General features: G+C 38.6%; 1 protein-coding gene across 1 annotated transcript in view; it reads right to left on the minus strand.

The window, feature by feature from the left end:
* Window positions 1-410: 410 nt before the first annotated feature.
* The window catches only part of GALNT18 (polypeptide N-acetylgalactosaminyltransferase 18), a 366,080-nt gene continuing 343,525 nt past the window's right edge, over window positions 411-22,965 (minus strand). The window contains exon 11 of the mRNA XM_020789957.3: window positions 411-866. Within this exon, the coding sequence (XP_020645616.1) occupies window positions 720-866 (147 nt within the window). The 3' untranslated portion in view covers window positions 411-719. The remainder of the gene's footprint in view (window positions 867-22,965) is intronic.

Consider the following 22,965-nt stretch of genomic DNA (forward strand, 5'->3'; position numbering starts at 1 on the left):
TTCAAAGATGCATGCATAATATTGCACTGTAATAAATTTGCAGTTGTTTTTCCATTTTTGGTTTATAAAAGTATATTTATAATGTTTTAGGACTTTACTTTTTCAATTCAAAATAATTTATCATTTTTCCTTCTGACATCTTACATTTCCAATGCAGACATCTATCATAACAGTAATTAGCAATAATCAACATCTTTTTGGTCCAAAACGTAGGGCATAAAATGAACAAATGACCAGCTTCTTTGTAGAAGCCAGCTTTATGACCACATGGATGTGAATAAATGTAAACCAAGCAACTGTTGTGTCTTGAATCCCAGAGGCCTTCCAGTAGATCAGATACCTATCACATAAACAAGTTGTTTCAGATCTATTCTATAACAAACCCATCAATCAAAGTAAGGAGTAGGCTGTTTTTTACTCAATAAAATTTTATTGTCTGAGTTATAAATATTCTCCATTTGTTCTCTATTTACAGTTGCAAAAATTTAAAGATAGTCTACCATCACCTCTCATCCAGTATCTCTCTATAAATGCTGTGAAAATGTCATTGTGAAATAAAAATCTCTATTCTCAGCCCACAAAGCTGACATCCACACACTCGCACAAAGAAGATTAAAAGAGGAAGAAAATAATAATAATAACGGTACAGCAGGCGACATTGCAAACTTTTGCTACACAGTAGCAAGAGGACTGAGTAAAAGACCCCTCCCTCCCAAAGTCTATGGTGGCAAGCTTTTCAGGATGTTTGTGATAGACCAATGCTGGCCAGAGCATTTCTGCAGAACTAGCTGAAATCCAAACTCATTCTCACTGTTTTCCTGCAGCTCCAGGCAACGTTTGGATTTTCTGTTCTGGATCGGTCCTCCCTTTAAATTGAAGAGAGAGAGAGAAACATATTTGGTCAAAAGCCATTCATAATCAGCTCATGGCATTTCAGTCTCTACAATCACTTAAACATTTGCCCAGTCACCATAAGCAAGAAGTTGGGAAAAATATATTTTTTTTGTCTAGAATGACATAATTTAAAGACAATACAGTGGGGTCTTGACTTAAGAACGGCCCGAGTTAAGAACATTTTGACTTAAGAACCACTCTCATAGGAAAATATTGACTTGACTTAAGTACTTAGATTTGAGTTATGAACTGAAAAAAAACCACGTGGGAGGCAGGGAAAGTGCAAAATTTGAACTTTCAGTTAACTGTTGGCCAGTGAAAAGGGTGCCTGTCTGCTTCCTCACTCCTCCCAGCGTTTAGAGAGTGGATTGGGAGACAGTCTTCGGACTGCCTGGTACTGTACTGCCTGGACTGTATTTTCCCTGCCTTCCCTGAACCTTTCTTGACCTAAGAAAAAAAGAAACAAAATATCCCCCTCTAGTGGTCGAAGGCAGAATAGCAGCTTCCCATTAGTTTCTATGGACGGAAAAGAGCAGATACGGATCAAATGATTTTCAATGCATTCCTATGGGAAATGCAGATTTGACCTGAGAACTTTTTGACTTGAGAACCGCCTTCCAATACGGATTAAGTTCTCAAGTCAAGACCCCACTGTACAAATGAAACAGTGCAATAATATGCATATTACATTTATTAATACTGCAAAACAATGATATACTCCTTTTAAAAACTTAATTATTATTAATTATGAGGCTAAAACCTTGTAAAACAAATGACGCATTTTTTCTTGCTTTACTTGCTTATCAAGAACCAAACTGCTTGAAGTAACATTCATCTTTTCCTCTTTTTACGTGATTCTGTAAAAGCTTCTATTGCACAATATATTATTGTTCTCTTTTGTCTAACACAAGTTGCACATCTATTTTGTGGTATCTCTTTGTAAATTAACATTATAGGTAAAACACAACACAAGCTTACAATGTGCTTCATTTTTATTTCCTGGTCTCTGTTTCACATTATGTCAGTGTTCTGTTATTTATAGTGTCTATTATTAAGTTTTCTCCCCAAAACTGGCATGAAACTGAATGAGCTACATTTGCCTTGTTATCTTATTAGGAGCTTTTGTACCAAAACAAGTGATGCGTTTTGGTTTTGTAATATAAACCAGTGGTTCTTAACCTTTTTGAAAGAAACGCCCCCTTGAGCCATTGAAGAAGTTATCATCGCCCCTCTCCCCACGGTGTTGATATCTTATTTATTTATTTATTTATTTATTTATTTATTTATTTATTTATTTATTTATTTATTTATTTATTTATTTATTTATTTAAGACGCTTAAATCCAATGACCGCTGAAAACAAAATTCAATTCCAAGAAAATGAAATACTCCCAAAAAGTAACATTTAATTATTTAGTTGTAAGCGAATTTTAAGATGCAAAAAGAAATATAAAAAGGGCATAAAAACAAACCGCAATGCAGGAACTAAAAATTTCAAGACGAAAACTCTGAAACTAAATTAAGATTGGAGGAAAATATATATTCATGCACACTGTAAAAAGGCTGCAGCCATCTTCACAGGTTTAGCTTGCTCCAACGCCCCCCTGCTGCCCCCTTCTGCTCCAACACCCCCATGCCGCCCCTTTTTGTTCTACTGCCCCCCTGAAAAATGAAATCGCCCCCTGGGGGGCATTATCGCCCACGTTAAGAACCACTGATATAAACTACCCTCACAGAGCACTTTCCAAATGTACTTTCACTTTTAATGCACCTTTAAAACGTCTTTCCAGAAGCTTTTTGGCACAACAGCTCTGCACCCCATAAAGATAATTTTCTTTTCTTTTTTTAAAAATTATTAACGGACCTCAGCAAACTTGCTTCATAACATGTCCCATTCAAGGCAGATATTTCTAAGTAAACAAACATTTGGCTCTTCTGACCTTCAGAGACCAGTGCAAACGTAAAGCAATACACCAATGCTGGGGAAAAAAAATTGCACCTCTTTCAAAGGTGAACCTCAAGAATGAGATTGGCTTTCATTATTCTGCAATCTGAAGCATGTTTACTTGTACAGTTCCATTAAGAATGAGGGAAAATCCTTCTGTGTAATTTAATGTTCATTTTTAGACTTTCTTAAAGGAGAGTAGCCACGGCTTCCCTTTTAGGACAGCCTAATATATTTTATAGTCTATGTGACCCCTTCTCAGTTCTGTTTAAGATTATTGTTGAGTACAGGGTGGATTGTCTTGATAAGGCCCAGCAACACCTTTTCTTCTTCCATTACTTCCAGACTGATGAAAAAAATTTATTAACTCAAAAGCCGTTTTCATTTTTTTTCTGTTCTAATGAAGGTGGCAATCAGAATCCAACTGAATGTTTTAATCCAACAGTGTAAATTTCAGCAGCAAATTTCGACTAGTTTGAAAGTCAGTGCTTGTACTTCATTTGGGGTGCGAAGTCACACGACTGGTGTGCAACAAGAGATTTATGCCAGGGAACTTAATCTGAGAGGCATAAGTAATAGGATTTTGACCCTTATCCAATAACGTTCCATCATTTTTGATCTGTTCCTTTAAGAAACATCCTGTTTTCTTTCTTTGGGTGTTAGCACAACTTCAGCAGCTTTTCAACTGAAAAAGATGTTGCTGTGAATGTGATGCAAAACAATGCTTTGTCTAGCGCAAGCTTCTCCAATTTGATGTCCCACATATGCATTTTAGTATCACTCATATTACCTCTCTGCCAGGATAACAACCGACATAGCTGGGAAGACACCAAGTCGGAAGAGATGGATCTGGACAATTGATTTTACCCTGAATACAGAGCAGTGTTGTCCTAACATTTTATCTGCCATGAATGCTTTTGAGATCATAGCACCGCAACAAACCAGTGCTAAGTAGGCAGATTTCAGGGTCAAATTATACAATACAGAGAATACCTTGTTATTTATTTATTTATTTATTTATTTATTTATTTATTTATTTATTTATTTATTTATTTATTTATTTATTTATTTATTTATACCCCGCCTATCTAGTCATTAGTGGATGAGTGACACAATACCTAAGTAGCTTCACGTGAACAACCAGATTTGTAAATAAACATATATTTACCCTGAAATGGCCAAACACAAAACAAGTTAATTTGTAAATGACAAAGACTATGCTGGCTGCATATCTTAGTGAGTTGGCTACCCGGCCAACCAGAGGTCAAGAGTTTCTTCCCCCCCCCCCCGGATCTCCTGGAGAAGAGCCAGCCTGTGCAGTCTTGGGCAAGCTGCCCAATCCTAAAGCACCACCAGAAGAAGGAAAAAGCAAATAGCTTCTGTATATTCAATACCTAGAAAACCTTGAAAAAGGTCCCCATAAATTGGAATCATCATGTAATCATTTAATTCTTATGATAATCAGACATCTTTCAGCACTTAAGTAATTCCTGTTTCTAACCATGTACTCTGTATTTTTTTAGTCTGGTCCTCAGTGTGGAGAGAGCAAAGATGGTCCTCTGAACTATGCTCAAATTAATGTGGAGACTGGGTAGTGGCAGCACAAGGTTTCGAAGGTACAACATACTTCAGTTATTACTGGCCACAATCCTACTTGTTAGTTACAGTTTAAGTGCAATGGTATAAACTGCAGCAACAAATTGCTAACAGTTAATGAGTTGCTACTTCCATGTGATGATATATACAAGATGACTTGTTCACTAGTGACAATTTACTGCTATGATTCACACCACTGCATTTACCAGAGTAACTAACATAATAACATTCTGGCCGCTGTGCTGTGCTACGGTATGCTACGGTACGCTATACTGGTAGTGCTGGTAATGTACATGTGATAGCATTCGAAGAATTCACAGATCTTGATATTTTAATGATCTAATAAAGATGTTATTGCCTGGATTTTGTTTCATCCACTTTGGTTTTGGATTTTGAATAGGAATATAAGGCTTTTTTGTTAGACAAAAACAAGTTATGTTTTTAACTCATTTAAAGCTGATGTCACAAAATACAGCTTTTCAAAATACAGTTAATTTACAGTACAATAAAATGACGTTAGTAAAGTTTCTGTCAAAATTGTTTCCGTGTTTGGCTGTTGACTTTTGTGAAGCAGATTATTGGTTGATGACCATGGAATTGTTGCTTAACAGAAGCTAATTGATAGGAAATAATTGGAGATTGCTCTACAATGTGTTGGATCGAGAGTTGTTATTCTGCCAGCAGGAGAATCCCCAGTAAACGGGGCTTGGTGGGTGCATAAACTGTACAATCCAGACAGTCTGCTATTAGAAGTTCTCTGTTAATGTTCCGGCAATGTCAGATGTCACACAGGCAGACCAATAATACTTGCAGATGAAGCTGCTGCCTTCCTTCCAATGCCCAATCACAAAACAAAGCAAAATAATCTGCCAACTGTGAAAAGCTCTAGCTGTGAAGTTGATTTCAGCCCTTCAGAATTCCACCTCCTAAGCAGGGACTACCTTCAATACATAGTGTGATCCAGACATAACATGCTGAGCAGTTGCCTGAAAGATCTTGAGATGCCTCTTCTCAGAACACTGACATGGGGGCCTGGAACTGAAAACTGTAACCCACATTCTGTTCAAGCTGCCACATGTGAAACTGCAAATGTGGAAGTGGCTGTGGTGATGCAGAGAAAGCTACTTACCCGTCTACTTGTTCGTGCAGTCCCAAGGGGACGACATGGCTCTATATCACCCCAGCCAAACTTCCATGTATACAGCTTCACATACAGTAAACTGAACAGGATACTGGCTCTGGCACTATTTGTTTGTTTCTTTATTATCTTTTATAGACATTCTGACAAAAAAGGCAGTAAAATTCACATATATCAAATGCACTTCAAGCATCAAAACAGAATGAAAATGCAATTAATACAGTATCAGTAAGAAAGGGGGTGAAGCAGTCAATCTGTGAAAGCCATTCATTTGTAAGGCAGCTTAAATATAAAATGAAAAGGTCTTTGCCTGCTGGAAAAAAAGACTGAAGGGGAGAGTTGATACCGCTGCCTAGCAGCAACTACGAAGAAACCCCTCTCTGGCATCCCCACCAAACATTGAACATGGTGAAACCATGACAGGAGCCTCCCTCTGAGCTGACTCATCTGGGAGAATCCACTCCTTGAGATATTCTGCACCTGAGGCATAACAGACTACACAGGTAATAATCAGCAGTTTAAATTGTACTTTGATGCAGACAGGTAGACAGTGAAGCTGCCTAACAAAGGGTCACAGGCTCTCTGTAACAGTCTCTCAGTCTGGATCAATTCCCTCCTTGCAGCTTTTGAGTCCCTCTGAAGGGACCATTTTCAAAGGCAGCAAGTTGCAGTCATCCAAGTTACCAGGGTAACATCATTGGTATATTGCTGCTAATTAGAGTTCCTCCTTTGATTGCAGGTATGTTAAACTCACAGATAAGGAGACAAAGTTGTGCACAACACACAGTCAAATTAGGGAATTATAATTTTCAGGTTTCTTAGACTAGAGCTCCTAGAAGTCACCAAGAATTCAACCAGGTAGAGATTTGGAGAGAGGGTGCCAAAAAACAGAAGTCTACCGAGCTGCTTTCTCTGCCTTCATGAGTTCTGTCTTGTGGCGTCATTATCATTCTGAAACCAAGGAAACTGCTCCTTTGCTCCCTGAGAGTCACAAGGCTTCATGGAAGGGACAGTCTTGTTGCCCATTGGCTGTACAGAGGGCACTTCCCAAAGACCTATCCCTCTCATTGTGGCTTTTAAAGCAAAGCAAAGCAAGGTGTGCAGCTTATATACCACCCCATAGTACTTTAAGCACTCTCTGGGTGGTTTACCAGTTAATTACGCAGGCTATACATTGCCTCCCCCCCCCACAACGAGCTGGGTCCTCATTTTACTGACCTCAGATGGATAGAAGGCTGAGTCAACCTTGAGCCATCTACCTGGGATTGAACCCCAGGTTATGAGCACAGTTTTGGCTGCAGTACAGCGGTTTAACCACTGCGCCACAAGGCTAATTTTGATTATATCTCCCAGAATTCTGCCTCCCAAGAAAAAATTCTTGGCAAATTTTGGGAGTTGGGCTCCAAAAAATGTGAAAGAACTTTAATTAGCAATAATCTGCTGCTGCCAGTGATGTCACTCCCATCACACTGGCAGAGCTACACACGTGCTACCTTGTTATTTTTGTCATTGTTTGAAGCAGGATATTTAATGTGGCAGCACACAGTATGTATATTCTGATATTAGATAGACTCCAACAAATATTATTTTTCATAAAAGAAAGACATACATATTCTTGCATAAATTCCCATGTAGTTCTTGGGTAATGAAATTATTGCATCTTGATTCTATGTGCTCTTGTTATAGTGCAGGTTTTAGTATTATAGCACATAACAAAATCCTCAGTTAAAGGGTAATGAAAAGGTGTGTGTGTGCACGCGCATGTGCATGCATTTAATGTGTTTGTGTGTGTGTGTGTGTGTGTGTGTGTGTGTGAGAGAGAGAGAGAGAGAGAGATGGCTAGGAAGTGGGGGAAGAATGAGAATGAAATGAATGGAAATGTTTGTGTATATGTTTGTACATTAAGCTGTGGCTGTATGAATAAGCAGGTGAACTGAAGAACAACAAAAAAAGAATAGAGTGATGAGAGAATGAATAGTATGATTAACAATAGCACACATCATGAGATTCTTATGAGAGGAAATGATGGTAAGTATTGAAATGGTGATGACCTTGACACTGAAAATAAGTGTGGGGTGAATCTGGCTTCATCCACTATTGGAATATGACCCCCAGTGTTCAGTTAAAAAGAAAAGATTGTTCATTCATGGGATAAATGAATGAAAAGTCTCTACAGATTTCATTTACCATAACACTAATGTAAAATTAGTAAGTGTTTATTTTTGTTCTCCTTGAATATTAGCTAACACCTGGTTTCAAGGTCAGTTACTCTGTTTATAAGAAGACTGAAAGATGGTGAATAACAAAGGAAGAAACTAAGCTACTTAATGGGGAAAGGAACTATTAATCTTATCTTGACATTGTTGTCCAAATGTAATGCCCTGCTATGATTTGTGACTCTGATAAATTAATTCTATTAATTTTAATCGCTCAATTTTTTTCTTGATGGAGGGGAAAAAAAGAGGTATACTTTTTCCCTCTCCCGGTCTGTTCAACAAAAGTCAGATTCTCAAGGTTGAGTATGAAGTATTGTTCACTATTAAGACAAAAGCTGCTATGTATATAAAAAGGATAAAGGAAGATAAAGAGCTGGAACTACCAACAAAAAAAAGCAGATACTTAAAATGATGTGATGCAGTTGTGATTTACAGTAAATAATTTACCATATTATATTAATGTTATTTTATGCTTGCAGCACTATACTTGTTGGCACTACATTTATTAAAAAAATATTCAGGAGTCCTGGATCAGAGTATTGGATATCTCGTATCCATTTCGATGGGCATGAAAGGAGATGGGTTGATGATGTGTAACTTACAGAATTGCATTGAGGATGATTGACTGCTGGAATCAGTGGCTAAAATCTTGTTCCTTAGCATAGTAAGTCAAGACTAGAGTAGCCACGTTGAATCAGTATGGATTTGGTCAGTCAGCTCCTCCACAAGACAGCCCCCAGAGAGAAAACAGTATGACACATTAAAGAGCTCAAAAGAAAAGGTTATCATAACCATAATATGAACAAATTTCCAGAGGTGTAGCTATGGTAATGTGCCACCTGTTGCAGCAACAACCCACCCCAAAGCCTAAACCTTATCCTTAGTTGCAACCATGGCAGATCCACTGAAACAACTGTAGTCACGTAAGTATTGATTCACCAAATTTCCTTTGATTTAATGTCTCCTCTACATGAGGCTAACAATTGGATTTAGCGCAAAGAATCTTGGGGATAAATTAAAGACTAACATGTTCAATCTGGCATTAGTTTCATGGACTGTAAGGCCTTTTTTTAGGTGCTTTCATTGTTCTGGCTAAAATATGAAAACCAATTCTTCTTACATCATTCCAATGTTTCTTGTACACGTAAGGAGTTGGCATCTCAAAAGAGTTTCCAAAAATTGAGGGCACATAATTATTATTTATATTCAGTAGGTTGTCTCTCAATTTATACCATTGGGAAATCAATGCTATAAGGCAATAAGCACCTATATTTTCATTATAGCTGACTCTCCTATAGTAATTGAAGAAGTCATTTTATTTCCTGATCCTCAATTTCACTTCCCTGTGTGATACTGTGCAAGTTAATTTTACAATAAACACACAGATTCAGTGAGCAAGGCTGAATTTCACAGACCTGATATTCTTGCAGTTGACTGAAGATTCAGAGTCTTGGATCCTATTTTCCTGGGGAGATGATACAGAGGGTGGCAGTAGGCATCAACAAAAATAGCTTTTCAGTCAGTGGGTGCTTCTGTCAGATCAGAGACCATTCTGTGAATGGATGGCACCCTTCCAGGAATGCAAGGACAAGACGGGATCCAAACCCTCCCATAAATAAATGGGCATCAATGACTGATCCCATCCACAAAGGGAAGGGTAAACATGGGATCCAAGGCCATGTCCTTTATAGCTATTACTTTTTGCTCCCAAATGCACAAGAAAGGATATTATATAGCATCACCCCCAATATAAGTTTGCTAACCTTTATCCCTTAATCATCATGGAAAGTCACACTCTGAGTACACATCCTATTAATTTATATGTTTATTCTAATGGAATAATGATGAAATTAAATGTACGCGTATATTAGAACATTCAGAAATGTCCTCAACAAATGACTGCGCATGCATTTGTAGTTTTAACATCTATTTTGCACTCTTTCCCCCTTACAACATTAAAGGAATATTAGAGTGTTTGAGCTTTCATGCACAGTCATTTATATTATTTGGGTAATTCTTAAAACTATATCACATATTAACACTGAATACTCTCTTAATTAGGAATTTTAATAAAGGCAATTTAAATCTCTCAGGAGGAGGCCAATGGTATGAAGCAAACCTAATTTGAAAGGATATTGGATACTGATGCTGCTGAGGAAAGAAAGCTGTTTGCATGTCTACTCAGAAACAAGATTTCAGTAGTTTCTTCCTGGTAAATGTGGAGCTTGGAAATTATTTCTGAAATAAACTTATAAATTAATTCAAGTACCCAGCTTGCTGGGGAGAGGGGCAACTTGTAGCCTGCATAATTAAATTGTAAACCACCTAGAGAGTGCTTTAAGCACTAAGGAGCAGTATATAGGCAGCACACTTTGCTTTGCTTTTGTTTTTTTAATACTATTATCTTGTTACATGACAGTTTTCAAAATGTGACTTTTGTTGTCCTGTTTCTCAAAAGTATGTACAATAGGTATCATTATTCCTTTTGAAAAACCCATGTGAATGTTGCACACAACTGGCCAGTGGGAGAAAATTCACTCTCCTCCCATCTGTCTCATCATCACCTCAACATCAACAACATAGCATGAGGTAGCAGCCGAAAGCTGGGCTTAATAATGTGATCTTCTTCAGCAAACATTTAATGAGGCCATAACTATAAAAGGCATCTTCCAAGCAAATGGTTCCCAAAGTAGTTCACAGAAAATTAAAACAACAAAACAGAAAAATATATATGAAAAACAAGACAGGCAAGAGAGTAAGTAGCTTAAAAACAGTATGTTAGAATAATTAAAATTTGAAACTTAAATCTTGGGAGATTGTTAGGTTTAGCCAAAAAGAAAGTAATATGTGCTTCTCAAGGAGGATCAGTTGCATCCAGTTGTGTTTATTTGCCAATGGAATGGAAACCACTTATGGAATATATCCTCTCTCCCACCTCCTTCCACATTACATGCCCGCCCCAGCATCTGCAATAAGGAGTTGTGTCATCTTTTTAGAGCAGATTTGAAGTTGTTGGCAGCAGGGAGATATGCAGGGAAGGAGTGAAAGGGGATGCTCTGTTGGGGAAGCAGAAGCATCACAGTGATGAACATCACCCAACTTTTCCTAATTGGGCATTGCCACCATAAGGATTTTCCTCCAAGTGTGCAGATTCATTCACCAAGGTCCCTGCCACAGAAATCTCTGATGGCAAGTGCAAGAATCTTAAATTATGCTTGAAAACAGAAAGGCTTTCAAATTTCAGCTTTTAACAAATTTAGCTACTACTGGTAGCCTACCAACCATAATTCAAAAAACTGACATCTCTAAGCTGTCTTCAAAGACAGACTTACACATAAAGAATTAAAGTAGGCAATCCTGGATATTTCCAAAGTGTGGATTGCAATGTAATAGTCACAAGCTTGTGGATACAGAGAAACCAGTGTACTGTTCCCCCCCCTTTCTTATTCTAAGGTGTAACAGACCAAAAACACTTGATAAAGTTAGGGAAGAGTACATTTAGAGCAAGTACCGTCTTTGAATTTGATTTCACTGGGTCACTGGGATTTAGAAGGGCTGAATAATTTTGCTCTCATCATTTAAATGCATAGTTGTTTGCAAGTTAAGTTGATTATATGGACAATTAATCTTAATATTCTGGACATCATAGTTCAACGATGGAATAGCTTATATCAGAGCACAATGAAATTAGAAAGTGCAAGTGGTTAGGTCAATGAATACATTATGGAAAAAATTGGCTACAGATTAATAAAACAATGAATCTTTTCAGAATTCACTGAATGTGTACATTTTTAAATCCTACATTTTAAAATATCTTGTGTATTTTAAAGCAGTTTCTATATATACTGTCTGTCTTTACATGGAAGGATCAAATCCAAAATTTTTGATCACCAAATACGCTCATTCTGTGAAAAAGCAATTCAAGCCTTGAACTGAATTAGCACACATAATGCTGAACTCAGTAAGAGATAATTTTGTGCGAGAGACATCACTATAAAGCTATTGTGAAAAATGAAGATTTGGGTTTGTAGCAACTGTATGTTTACTTAACAATTTAAAACAGCCATTCCCAACCTTATTTTAGCCATGACCATAAACACGATATGGAAGAAATATAGGCTAAATCAGGATTGTGTAAGCTGTATAATGAACTTTATAAGGTGCCATGTGAAGAACTGTTTCCAGTCTGTGGCCCCTTTCAAATGTGCCAGGGTGCCCCAAATGGTCCATGTTGAGATTGGCTGATCTAAACTATGAATGAATAATATTTTTGAACTCAGCAAACAGTGGTGGGAGGGACTCCTTAGATCTTCTCTGTACTGAAATGGGACCCTTCAAATTAATTTTTTATTTAATACATATTTTGTGGTGCATCAACTAAGCCCCCAGTATACCAGGATTCAGAATCCTCCAATATTAGCCGAAATACTTGGCATAATATTACTGCCTCCTTCTTCCAAAATACAAACAAAAAAACCACCCAATTTTTGGCAAAACTTCTGATATTATGACAGGATTAGCTTCCGCTAAAATTATTTATTCAGAATCACTGAAGAAGATGCGACAACACAGCACCCCATCCTTGCCATTCAGGCAGATTTTCCCTCCTTAATGGATGGGTTTGTCCTTTGGCTACAAGGGCTTGCAAATTCCCATAGCAGGCTGTAGCCTAAATCACAAGATGTTTCAGGAAGAAGAGACATCAGCAGTGTGCTTGTATGTGTGACTATTTCTGCTGGACCTATCCAGGTGTTTGGTGAAGTTGATGTATGCCAGTAACATCATAGGTCTAATGACCCTGGTTGTTGCTCTCTGCCGGTGGTAGGTTAGACTCTAGTAAGTCTACATCCAGCCATGGCACCAAACGTTGTTAACTGTGCATTTTGGTGCCATTCCTATTTTAGAGTTGTAATGCAATATTCCCTATTTTGTATATTTGCCTCAAAATAATAACATATAAAACAGCCAATTCCCCCACTAAATGTTATAGTCTTCTATGACCTTTTATTTTTGGCCTATCTTTTCTTTCATGTACCATTTCAATACTTGGATACTGTAAATCTAGACACTGCAGTTATAGTTGACGCCTGGTTTCGGCACCAGTTATAGTTGATGCCTGTTCCACCACCAACCCCCACAACCCTTTTTGGCAACATTTTTATTATGGTTGTTGTTCACTGAGGACACTGTTTTAGTCCTCTTTTGAAACCTTGTACCTTTTACACACTCCTTCACGGACTGCTGCCTTGTCGTGGCGAAGGGGCATGAGCAACTCAGAGAAGCTATGGGCTATGCCGTGCAGGGCCACCCAAGATGGACAGGTCATAGTGGAGAGTTCTGACTAAATGCAATTCACCTGGAGTAGGAAATGGCAATGCCACTCCAGTATTTTTGCCAAGAAAACCCATGAACAGAAAAAAAAGGCTAAAAGATATGACGCTGGAAGATGGGACCCTCAGGTTGGAAGGCATGCAACATGTTACTGAGGAAGAGCGGAGGACAAGTACAAGTAGCTCCAGAGTTAATGAAGTGGTTGGGCCAAAACCGAAAGGACGCTCAGCTGTGGACGTGTCTGGAAGTGAAAGGAAAGACCGATGCTGCAAAGAAAAATACTGCATAGGAACCTGGGATGTAAGGTCTATGAACTTTGGTAAGCTGGATGTGGTCAAACAGGAGCTGGCAATAATAAACATTGACATCCTAGGCGTCAGTGAACTAAAATGGACAAGAATGGGCGAATTCAATTCAGATTGTTATCATTTCTACTATTGGGGGCAAGAATCCCACAGAAGGAATGGAGTAGCCCTCATAGTCAACAAAAGAGTGGGAAAAGCTGTATATAATCTCAAAAATGATAGAATGATGTCAATACGAATCAAAGGCAGACCTTTCAACATCACAATAATCCAAGTTTATGCACCAACCACCATTGCTGAGGAGACTAAAATTGAACAATTTGACTTACAAAACCTTCTAGAACTGACACCAAAGAAAGATGTTCTTCTCATTCTAGGGGATTGGAATGCTAAGGTAGGGAGTCAAGAGATAAAAGGAACAACGGGGAAGTTTGGCCTTGGAGTTCAAAACGAAGCAGGGCAAAGGCTAATAGAGTTTTGGGAAGAGAATAAGCTGGTCATCACAAACACTCTTTCCCAACAACACAAGAGGTGACTCTACACATGGAAATCACCAGATGGGCAATACCGAAATCAGATTGATTATATTCTCTGCAGCCAGAGATGGAGAAGCTCAATACAGACAGCAAAAACTGATTGTGGCTCTGATCATCAGCTTCTCATAGCAAAATTCAAGCTTAAACTGAAGAGAGTAGGAAAAACCACTGGGCTAGTCAGGTATAATCTAAAACACATCCCTTATGAATACACAGTGCAAGTGAAGAACAGATTTAAGGAACTAGATTTGGTGGACAGAGTGCCTGAAGAACTTTGGATAGAGGCTCGTAACATTGTACAGGAGGCAGCAACAAAAACCATCCCAAAGACAAGTAAATGCAAGAAAACAAAGTGGCTGTCCAACGAGGCCTTAGAAATAGCAGAGAGGAGAAGGGAAACAAAATGCAAGGGAGATAGGGAAAGTTACAGAAAATTGAATGCAGACTTCCAAAGAATAGCAAGGAGAGACAAGAGGGCCTTCTTAAATGAACAATGCAAGGAAATAGAGGAAAATAATAGAAAAGGAAAAACCAGAGATCTGTTCAGCAAAATTGGAGATATTAGAGGAACATTTTGTGGAAAGATGAACATGATAAAGGAAAAAAATGGGAGAGACCTCACATAAGCAAAAGACATCAAGAAGAGGTGGCAAGAATACACAGAGGAATTATACCAGAAAGATTTGGATATCCCAGACAACCCAGATAATGTGGTTGCTGACCTTGAGCCAGACATCCTGGAGAGTGAAGTCAAGTGGGCCTTAGAAAGCCTGGCTAACAACAAGGCCAGTGGAGGTGATGGCATTCCAGTTGAACTATTTAAAATCTTAAAAGATGATGGTGTTAAGGTGCTACATTCAATATGCCAGCAAGTTTGGAAAACTCAACAGTGGCCAGAGGACTGGAAAAGATCAGTCTACATCTCAATCCCAAAGAAGGGCAGTGCCAAAGAATGCTCCAACTACCGTACAATTGCACTCATTTCCCACGCTAGCTAGGTTATGCTCAAAATCCTCCAAGGTAGGCTTTAGCTGTATGTGGACCGAGAACTCCCAGAAGTACAAGCTGGATTCCGAAGGGGCAGAGGAACTAGAGACCAAATTGGTAACATGCGCTGGATTATAGAGAAAGCCAGAGAGTTCCAGAAAAACATCTACTTCTGCTTCATTGACTATGCAAAAGCCTTTGACTGTGTGGACCACAGAAAACTATTGCAAGTCCTTAAAGAAATGGGAGTGCCTGACCACCTTATCTATCTCCTGACAAACCTATACGTGGGACAGGAAGCAACAGTTAGAACTGGATATGGGACAACTGATTGGTTCAAAATTGGGAAAGGAGTACGACAAGGCTGTATATTGTCGCCCTGCTTATTCAACTTATATGCAGAATACATCATGCGAAAGGCTGGACTGGAGGAATCCCAAGCCGGAATCAAGATTGCCGAAGAAATATCAATAACCTCCGATATGCAGATGATACCACTCTGATGGCAGAAAGTGAGGAGGAATTAAGGAACCTTGTAATGAGGGTGAAAGAGAAGAGTGCAAAAAATGGTCTGAGGCTCAACATGAAAAAAACTAAGATCATGGCCACTGGTCCCATCACCTCCTGGCAAACAGAAGGGGAAGATATGGAGGCAGTGACAGATTTTACTTTCTTGGGCTCCATGATCACTGCAGATGGAGACAGCAGCCACAAAATTAAAAGATGACTGCCTCTTGGGGGGAAAACGATGACAAACCTTAACAACATTTTAAAAAGCAGAGACATCACCTTGCCAACAAAAGTCCGCATAGTCAAAGCTATGGGTTTTCCTGTAGTGATGTATGGAAGTGAGAGTTGGACCATAAAGAAAGCTGACCGCCGAAGAATTGATGCTTTTGAATTGTGGTGTTGGAGGAGGCTTCTGAGAGTCCCCTGGACTGCAAGGAGAAAACCTATCAATTCTAAAGGATATCAACCCTGAGTGCTCCCTGGAAGGACAGATCCTGAAGCTGAGGCTCTAATACTCTGGCCATCTCATGAGAAGACTCCCTGGAAAAGACCCTGATGTTGGGAAAGTGTGACGGCAAGAGGAGAAGGGGACGACAGAGGACGAGATGGTTGGACAGGGTCATCGAAGCGACCAACATGAATTTGACCCAACTCTGGGAGGCAGTGGAAGATAGGAGAGCCTGGCATGCTCTGGTCCATGGGGTCACGAAGAGTCGGACACGACTTAATGACTAAATGATGACGACCTTTTACACAAATGGGCAACATAAAGTTGCCATTAGAGGATGGAAATTGTGTTTTTTTCTCCCTATCCTCTTTGTGTAAAACTAGATTTTCAGGAAGCACAGCAAGATCTTATGGAAGGACAGATCTACGAGTAATGTCTGTAGCATGCAGGGCCTATTTCTTTAAGAGACCTTCTTAAATAGAAATTCCCTATTTTTATAAGTGGGTGTGGTTGCCTTATAGATCCACCTAGAAAGTGCCTGAGGGAAAATTACTGATTTCTTTTTTTTTGCGTCCTCCTCCACTCTTGCCTTAATTTATTCTCTAAACACAGGCTTCCTTTTCTCAAACTTTGACGTATGTTATACATTTAAAAAAACAGGAAGATTCCACAAAGAACGAGTAAAAACCCTTCAGTAGAAAGTTAAGGCTGAAGCTTTACTCTAAATTCAGACCACAGAGTTTGCACAGTTTATGGGCAAAATATGATGACCCTTTTTGTATCTTAACCTCCACCCCAAGGTAATCCACAGGTTGAGTTCCACTCTATAAAAGAAAAAAAAATCCTTTGCTTACCTAGGGCTAAAGCCATTAAACACAAAAAAGACTTCCACCAAATACCAATTAATTGGTCTGTGGAATTAAAGATTAAGTAACTGTGGTCTTCCAGTCTTCCAGTCTGCTCTAGGAAGATGCTAATATAGAGCCTGTGTTTCCTTTCAGGTCTTCAACATTATTAGTTTTATACTATTAGTGGAATGGACTGTGTTCCAGTCTTTACTTGAGACATAAGTTAAATATACAAACATGTATTTATGTTTTGGGTGAGGGAATTGATCTGTGCTCTGAATTTTGCTGCTTTTGGCAAAACAACTTCAGTCACAGCTTTTTGCTTTAAACCTAAGTTTTATTTTCTTTGGGAGAATGTTCATTGTTTTATAGGAAAAGAGCTCTTTCAAGAGCTTTGTTGTACAAAGAAGAAAGGTTCCTGCTTTATACTTGTGACATAAATGTTCCCGTTTTAACTGAGGTATCAAAAATGGCAAAAATACAGCTGTTAAGAGTTGAGGAAGATTATTTGCCTCATGAAAGCTGAACAGCTCCACTGGAAAAACTGCCCATTTGAAACCTGTTTTCTTTTTGTTATCCTAATTAATTTGCCTGGGTCTGCTATTCAGGATGTATGATATAATGTCTGCTACACAGGCTAGTATGTCTCATTTTGACACAAGGAAATTATATATTTGCATGGTCAGATTATGTGCCCCTTTCAAACAAACTTTCAGGGACTGAAAAAACAAATGACAGCAGCCTGTCACTATCATCCCCAAGGTTAGCTAGCATTTTGGTACATATTTTGCAGATTCTGCAGTAATTTTGAAATTTATATTGAGCATGCTTGTTACTGGTCCCGATGTCCACTTTGGCATTGCTATCCTTGGCACCTCTTTTTGCTCATAAATGCACCTTCAGCTGGTGAACAATGGACTTCCTTCTACACTAACCTCTCAGAAATGCTCAAGATTTTAAAGTGAAATGCAGTGCTAGTATTCTTGACAGGCTGCTTCTTTTTAGACATGAAACTGTATTTTTTTTTTTGAATGACTAAGGAACAAAGATCTCAGAGAGGCTTGAAGACAAACAAAGGTATACCAAAGGCCAAATCACTTTGAGAACCTTATTATGATCACAGGATTATCAAAAGACATTTGGAATTCCCCTTGAAATTTGCAAACAAGTCATTTGTATGAGTGAAATACAAATACATTTATTGAAAATAAAATCACTTCTCCAAATGCACTGCTTTGTAGTACAATCTTGAGCCACTCAACTATTAAACGGTATGCAATAGGGGATTATTCCCAAACATGTGTGTGGACACTTAGAAACTAACAGCATCAACCTAAGCTTGCCTACTTAGAAATAAGTAATTATTTTTAAATGATTCTTTGGACTCTATCGAGAGCAACTGTTAATGAATAAGAATATCAGAAGAATGTCCTGATAGCTATTACTTTTCTGCTGAATAAAGAAAAGCATTGCACACACTTGTATCTAAAAATATTCAGCAAGGCTTGTTACGGAAAATAAGAATTTTGAATGTTTGAAAGTTTTGCTCCTCAGTACATTATCTGTCTCTATACTATTGCAGGCACACAATTAGAATGATGCTAAGAGGTCCAAAAATTATACAATTAATTAATTCTCCAGAATTTAAGATTAAATGTTATGGGTATTTGGAGAGGGCTTACCTCCCAGGAACTTCTCATAGTGGTGCTTACTATGCACTTGAATTATATTAGTATATTGCTCTCCTACTTGAGAAAAATTCCTTCAGACTGTCTTGTCAAGAGCTTGCTTTACATGGAATGTTGCTCCTACAGTGCCTTATGATGAGGCAGAATAATCAACTGTCTTTTTTACTGTTAAAATTCATAGGCACTCCCACAATACCATCTGTTTCAAAATGAAGCTATTAATTCTAAGGGTAACCAGGTTCTGCCTGGGTCATTATCTCGCTGAGATATAAGAAAAAATCATAATTAGCTAACTTCATCAAAATGTGTCACTCAAGACTAAGCACATGGCAGCATTTTCCAATTTGTTTGCAACAGATCTGCAACTTCACTTAATGGCATTCAGGTGTCAAATCATTCTTCCTAAACCATTCTTCCCTTGACATCAATGATGTCTGATGTGGAGCATGGATTTTGATAGGAGTAGTATAGTTCTTTGAATACTGTTCAAAATTATTTCAGAAGAGTTCCCATAAGAATGAGATGTGCTGATATAAAAAACAACACTTGATTAAATAATTGCAAAAATAAGACAAATGCATTCTTAATGCACATTTGATAACTTTTCTGTCAGTTTCATGAATGAAGGCCCTCTGATTTCATTGGGAAGTAGATTGACATAGGCTGCATCCAAGTTTTGGAAATTATGAAAAATAGATAAATCTGTGTAATTGCGAACCCTAGAATGTGAAAACCTAACAGTCTCATTTTTATTGTGCTTCTCAGAATCATGCCAGCATTCCTGTCTTGCCTCAGTTCCTTATTACCTTATTTCACATATCTGAGGATCCCACGATAGTGGCTTGTTGGTGGGTAGCTCAGCAAGCATGGTATTTAGCTGTGGACCCATCGGTTGGGAGTTCAATTCCCTACTGTGCCTGTTGGAAGAAGACAGCCTGTGTGTCCTTGGACAAGCTGCACAGTCGCATGGCATTCCCAGAAGATGGAACTCGTAAACATCTGAGTACTCTGTATCTAGGAAATTCTGGAAAGGGTTGTCATAATTCAGAATTGACTTGACAACTCATATTAGTTTATATCCGTATCATATGATGATGGCTATCAATATGGTGAAAGCATGATGATGGTTGTGCTGTTGAATTCTCTACCAAATATAAAGATAGGCCCTAACTGCCAAATTCACCCAGGCAGCAGTAGATGAGTGTTCATAACTATATCCTGAATGAATGCGTTTTAAGATAAACATCTTCTCACAAACATTGCCACAGATTAGGACTCAAGAATTGGCAATGGATCAAAAGATGGGCCTCAGTGTAATATAATCAGCCAGTTGGACTATTTCCTGCACTTGTTGGTTTTTAAACTTCAGATTAGAGAAGGTCTTCTTCATTTCTGCCAATTCCCAACAAGTGGTTCAATATCTACACCATCAGCTCATGACAAGATGGTCTGGATTCCTCAGGAGCAAGAAGAAATTGCTTGTGCTACGTGCTGCCAAATCTGAACCAATGTAGCAATCCTAAAAGGGCTTTCAAGGTAAGTGAGATATTGAAGGAGTGGTTTTACCAGTTCCACCCCGAATCACACACAGGTCTCCTGAGTCATAGTTTTTCTCTCCATCCACTATGGCCACACCGGGTACAAAGCAAAACTATTTCCTAGTAAAAGTTACCTCTTATGGTGAAAATGATGTCCTTGTCAAATTAAACTGTCTGGGACTAAACAGGCAATATCTAAGCTTGTACAGTACTCCCATTTCTGTGATTCTCAAGAGAAGCTGTATTCCTCTTTGAAGCATCAAGACATGTTGGTTGAAACTGTCAACAGATTCTGTAAACACTTAGTTCTCAATGAGGTGGGTTTTTTTGGAAAAAAAAAGCATAAAGAGGATGGCATGGGTATGAATTTTCGAAGACATAAAACGGACTTGAAAATATCGGTGCTGACTTGGGAGAGGGAACGACATACTGAAAAAAAAGAGGACTGCCAAAAAGAAAATTCCACTGAAGTACGATGTCTATCAAAGTCTTCAGGAAAGTTACTTTAGATCTTAGAAGTGCTCATTAAATATGAAGGAATTGCAAAACAGAAAGGTACCAGGGAGAAGCTAATGTCGCTTCTGTCTGCTTCATACTGACTGTTCACAACAGTTTCTCTGACATCTCCCCAAGGTTTAAAGGATAGCTTGATTCCTTTATCTCAGCTGTAAACTGTTCCCTCATGAAAATTATTTCTATCGTTTGTTATGGTATTTACGAATCGCCTTTTATCAAAAGATATGAGGGAGTGATCAATCAGTACAACAAAAGCAGCACAGACAACTGCGGAATGCAATTAAAGCAATACAGTACAATAATAAATTAATAATAACAGGTGACAAAAACTATGGATGGGTAATATTTTTTTTAATACACAGTTTACCAACACTTGCAAATTTCAATGTGAGAGGAAAGCAAAACTGACCGTTCTGTCTGCCCTTAGTAAAAATATATAATACATCAGAGTAACCAAGAAAATCTACAGCAATACTGCAAATGTCCAGGGAAACAGGAACAGAATGACTGCAAAGCTAATGCTAGTCCTGTTCACAAGTCAGCCACCACAACAAAAGAGGCTCCTTCCTTAGTAGATACAGCCCATAATGGCAAGAAGGGACTTTGAGGAAAGCCTGTTCTGCAGATCTTAATTTATATATTGAGGACTCATAAGGATTCTAGCCTGGATCATCCAAGTACTAAAGAAGCAAGACTAATCTGAAAAGTTTCAATAACCACCTCTCTCTCCATATATAAATGCTAAATCTTATCTCTCCATATTATTTTCCATCTCACTGGTTTTGTTTCTTTTAAACTACACTGTTAAATTTAGAGGGAGCTTCATATTGGTTCAGCCTAACAGCCTACTCCTGGGAAACAGTTATGTTAGGCATCCAGAGAAAGAGGGTGAAATGTGTTTGTCATGACAGCAGACCCATCCATGTCATTATGCTGCAACATAATGCATTAGTTTGAAGGTATACGTTACAGGTTTACAACACACATACCTGGAAAAGCTGGAAAAGCCAAACACTTGGAATCATAGGATAACTGAGTTGGAAGGGGCCTATAAGTCCATCAAGTCCAACTCCCTGCTCAATGAAGGAATTCAAATCAAATAAAATCTGGCAGATGGTTGTTTAATTTTCTCTTGAATGCCTCCAGTGCTGGAGTGCTCATCACCTTCCAGGCTAATTGGTTCCATTGTTATACTGCTCTAACAGTTAAGAAGTTTTCCCTAAATGGCCTTGGTCCAAGCTACAGTGGTACCTCGACTTAAGAACTTAATCCGTATTGGGACTGCGTTATTAAGTTGAAATGTTCTTAAGTCGAAGCACCATTTCCCATGGGAATGCATTGAAACTCATTTAATCCGTATCTGCTGTTTTTGTTCTTAAGTCGAGGCACTGTTCTTAAGTCGAAGCATTAGTTCCCATAGGAACTAATGCAAAGCTGGTTAATTCGTATCTACCACTAGGGGGTGAATTTTTTTCTTCTTCTTTTGACCTAAGGTGAACTTAGGTCAAAAAAAGGGGGGGCAGGAAAGGTTTCTTTTTTCTTTTGGTTCTTAAGTCGAGGTTCCGTTCTCAAGTCGAAGCAACTTTTTGCTAACGGAGCTGTTCTTAACTTGAATCGTTCTTATGTAGGGACGTTCTCAAGTCGAGGTATGTACCACTGTATCTCAAAGATCATCTCTCCCATATTGAACCAGCTTGAGTGTTAAGATCATCCGGCCTTTCTCTTGGTCTCATCCACCTTCACAGGTATATCTGATGGGCACACAGGAGAGGGCCTCCTCTGTTGCTCTTTCCAGACTCTGGAACTCCCTCCCACAAGAGGCCAGATTGACCTCATCTTTGCTGTCCTTCTGCAAAGACCTTTCTCTTCTGGCAAGGTTCCCCTCAGTGACTGGCTACACGAGTGTGACATGTATTGTTATTCATTACTGCTCTGACTGGGTCTCTAGTACTACTTGTCTTTACCATCTCTCAGAATGGTGCTAGCTTTAATATTGTCTTTTAATGACATAAGCTACCTCTCTATACTTTCTTAGCTTTAAATCTTGTCTTTTATTGATGTAAACCAACGTTGTATATTGTTTTCAACTTTAAATATTGTCTTTCAGTGATGCAAGCTGTCTTGGGTCCTTTTTTAAGGAGAAAGACAGGATAAGATATTTAAAATAAAATCAATCAATCAATATTCAGCCTAAAACTGGTTTCCTGTAATTTGCGCCTGTTATTACATGCTGTGCACTCTGGAATGATTGAGAACTTGAGGAAAAGTAGTTGTGATATAAACCTATCATACAGATTGAGGGATTTTTAAATACCCAGCAAGAGCTCTCTCTCTCTCTCTCTCTCTCTCTCTCTCTCTCTCTCTCTGATGATTGCTCTCCAGCTGGCAATGAGGAAGAGTTGGCTCTAGGACAATCCCACAACAATGTGCGATGAAAGACAACATGCCTTGACTAGAACCAGAATCCAAG

This window comes from Pogona vitticeps, chromosome 1 (assembly GCF_051106095.1).
Source record: "Pogona vitticeps strain Pit_001003342236 chromosome 1, PviZW2.1, whole genome shotgun sequence".
Lineage (NCBI taxonomy): Eukaryota > Metazoa > Chordata > Lepidosauria > Squamata > Agamidae > Pogona > Pogona vitticeps.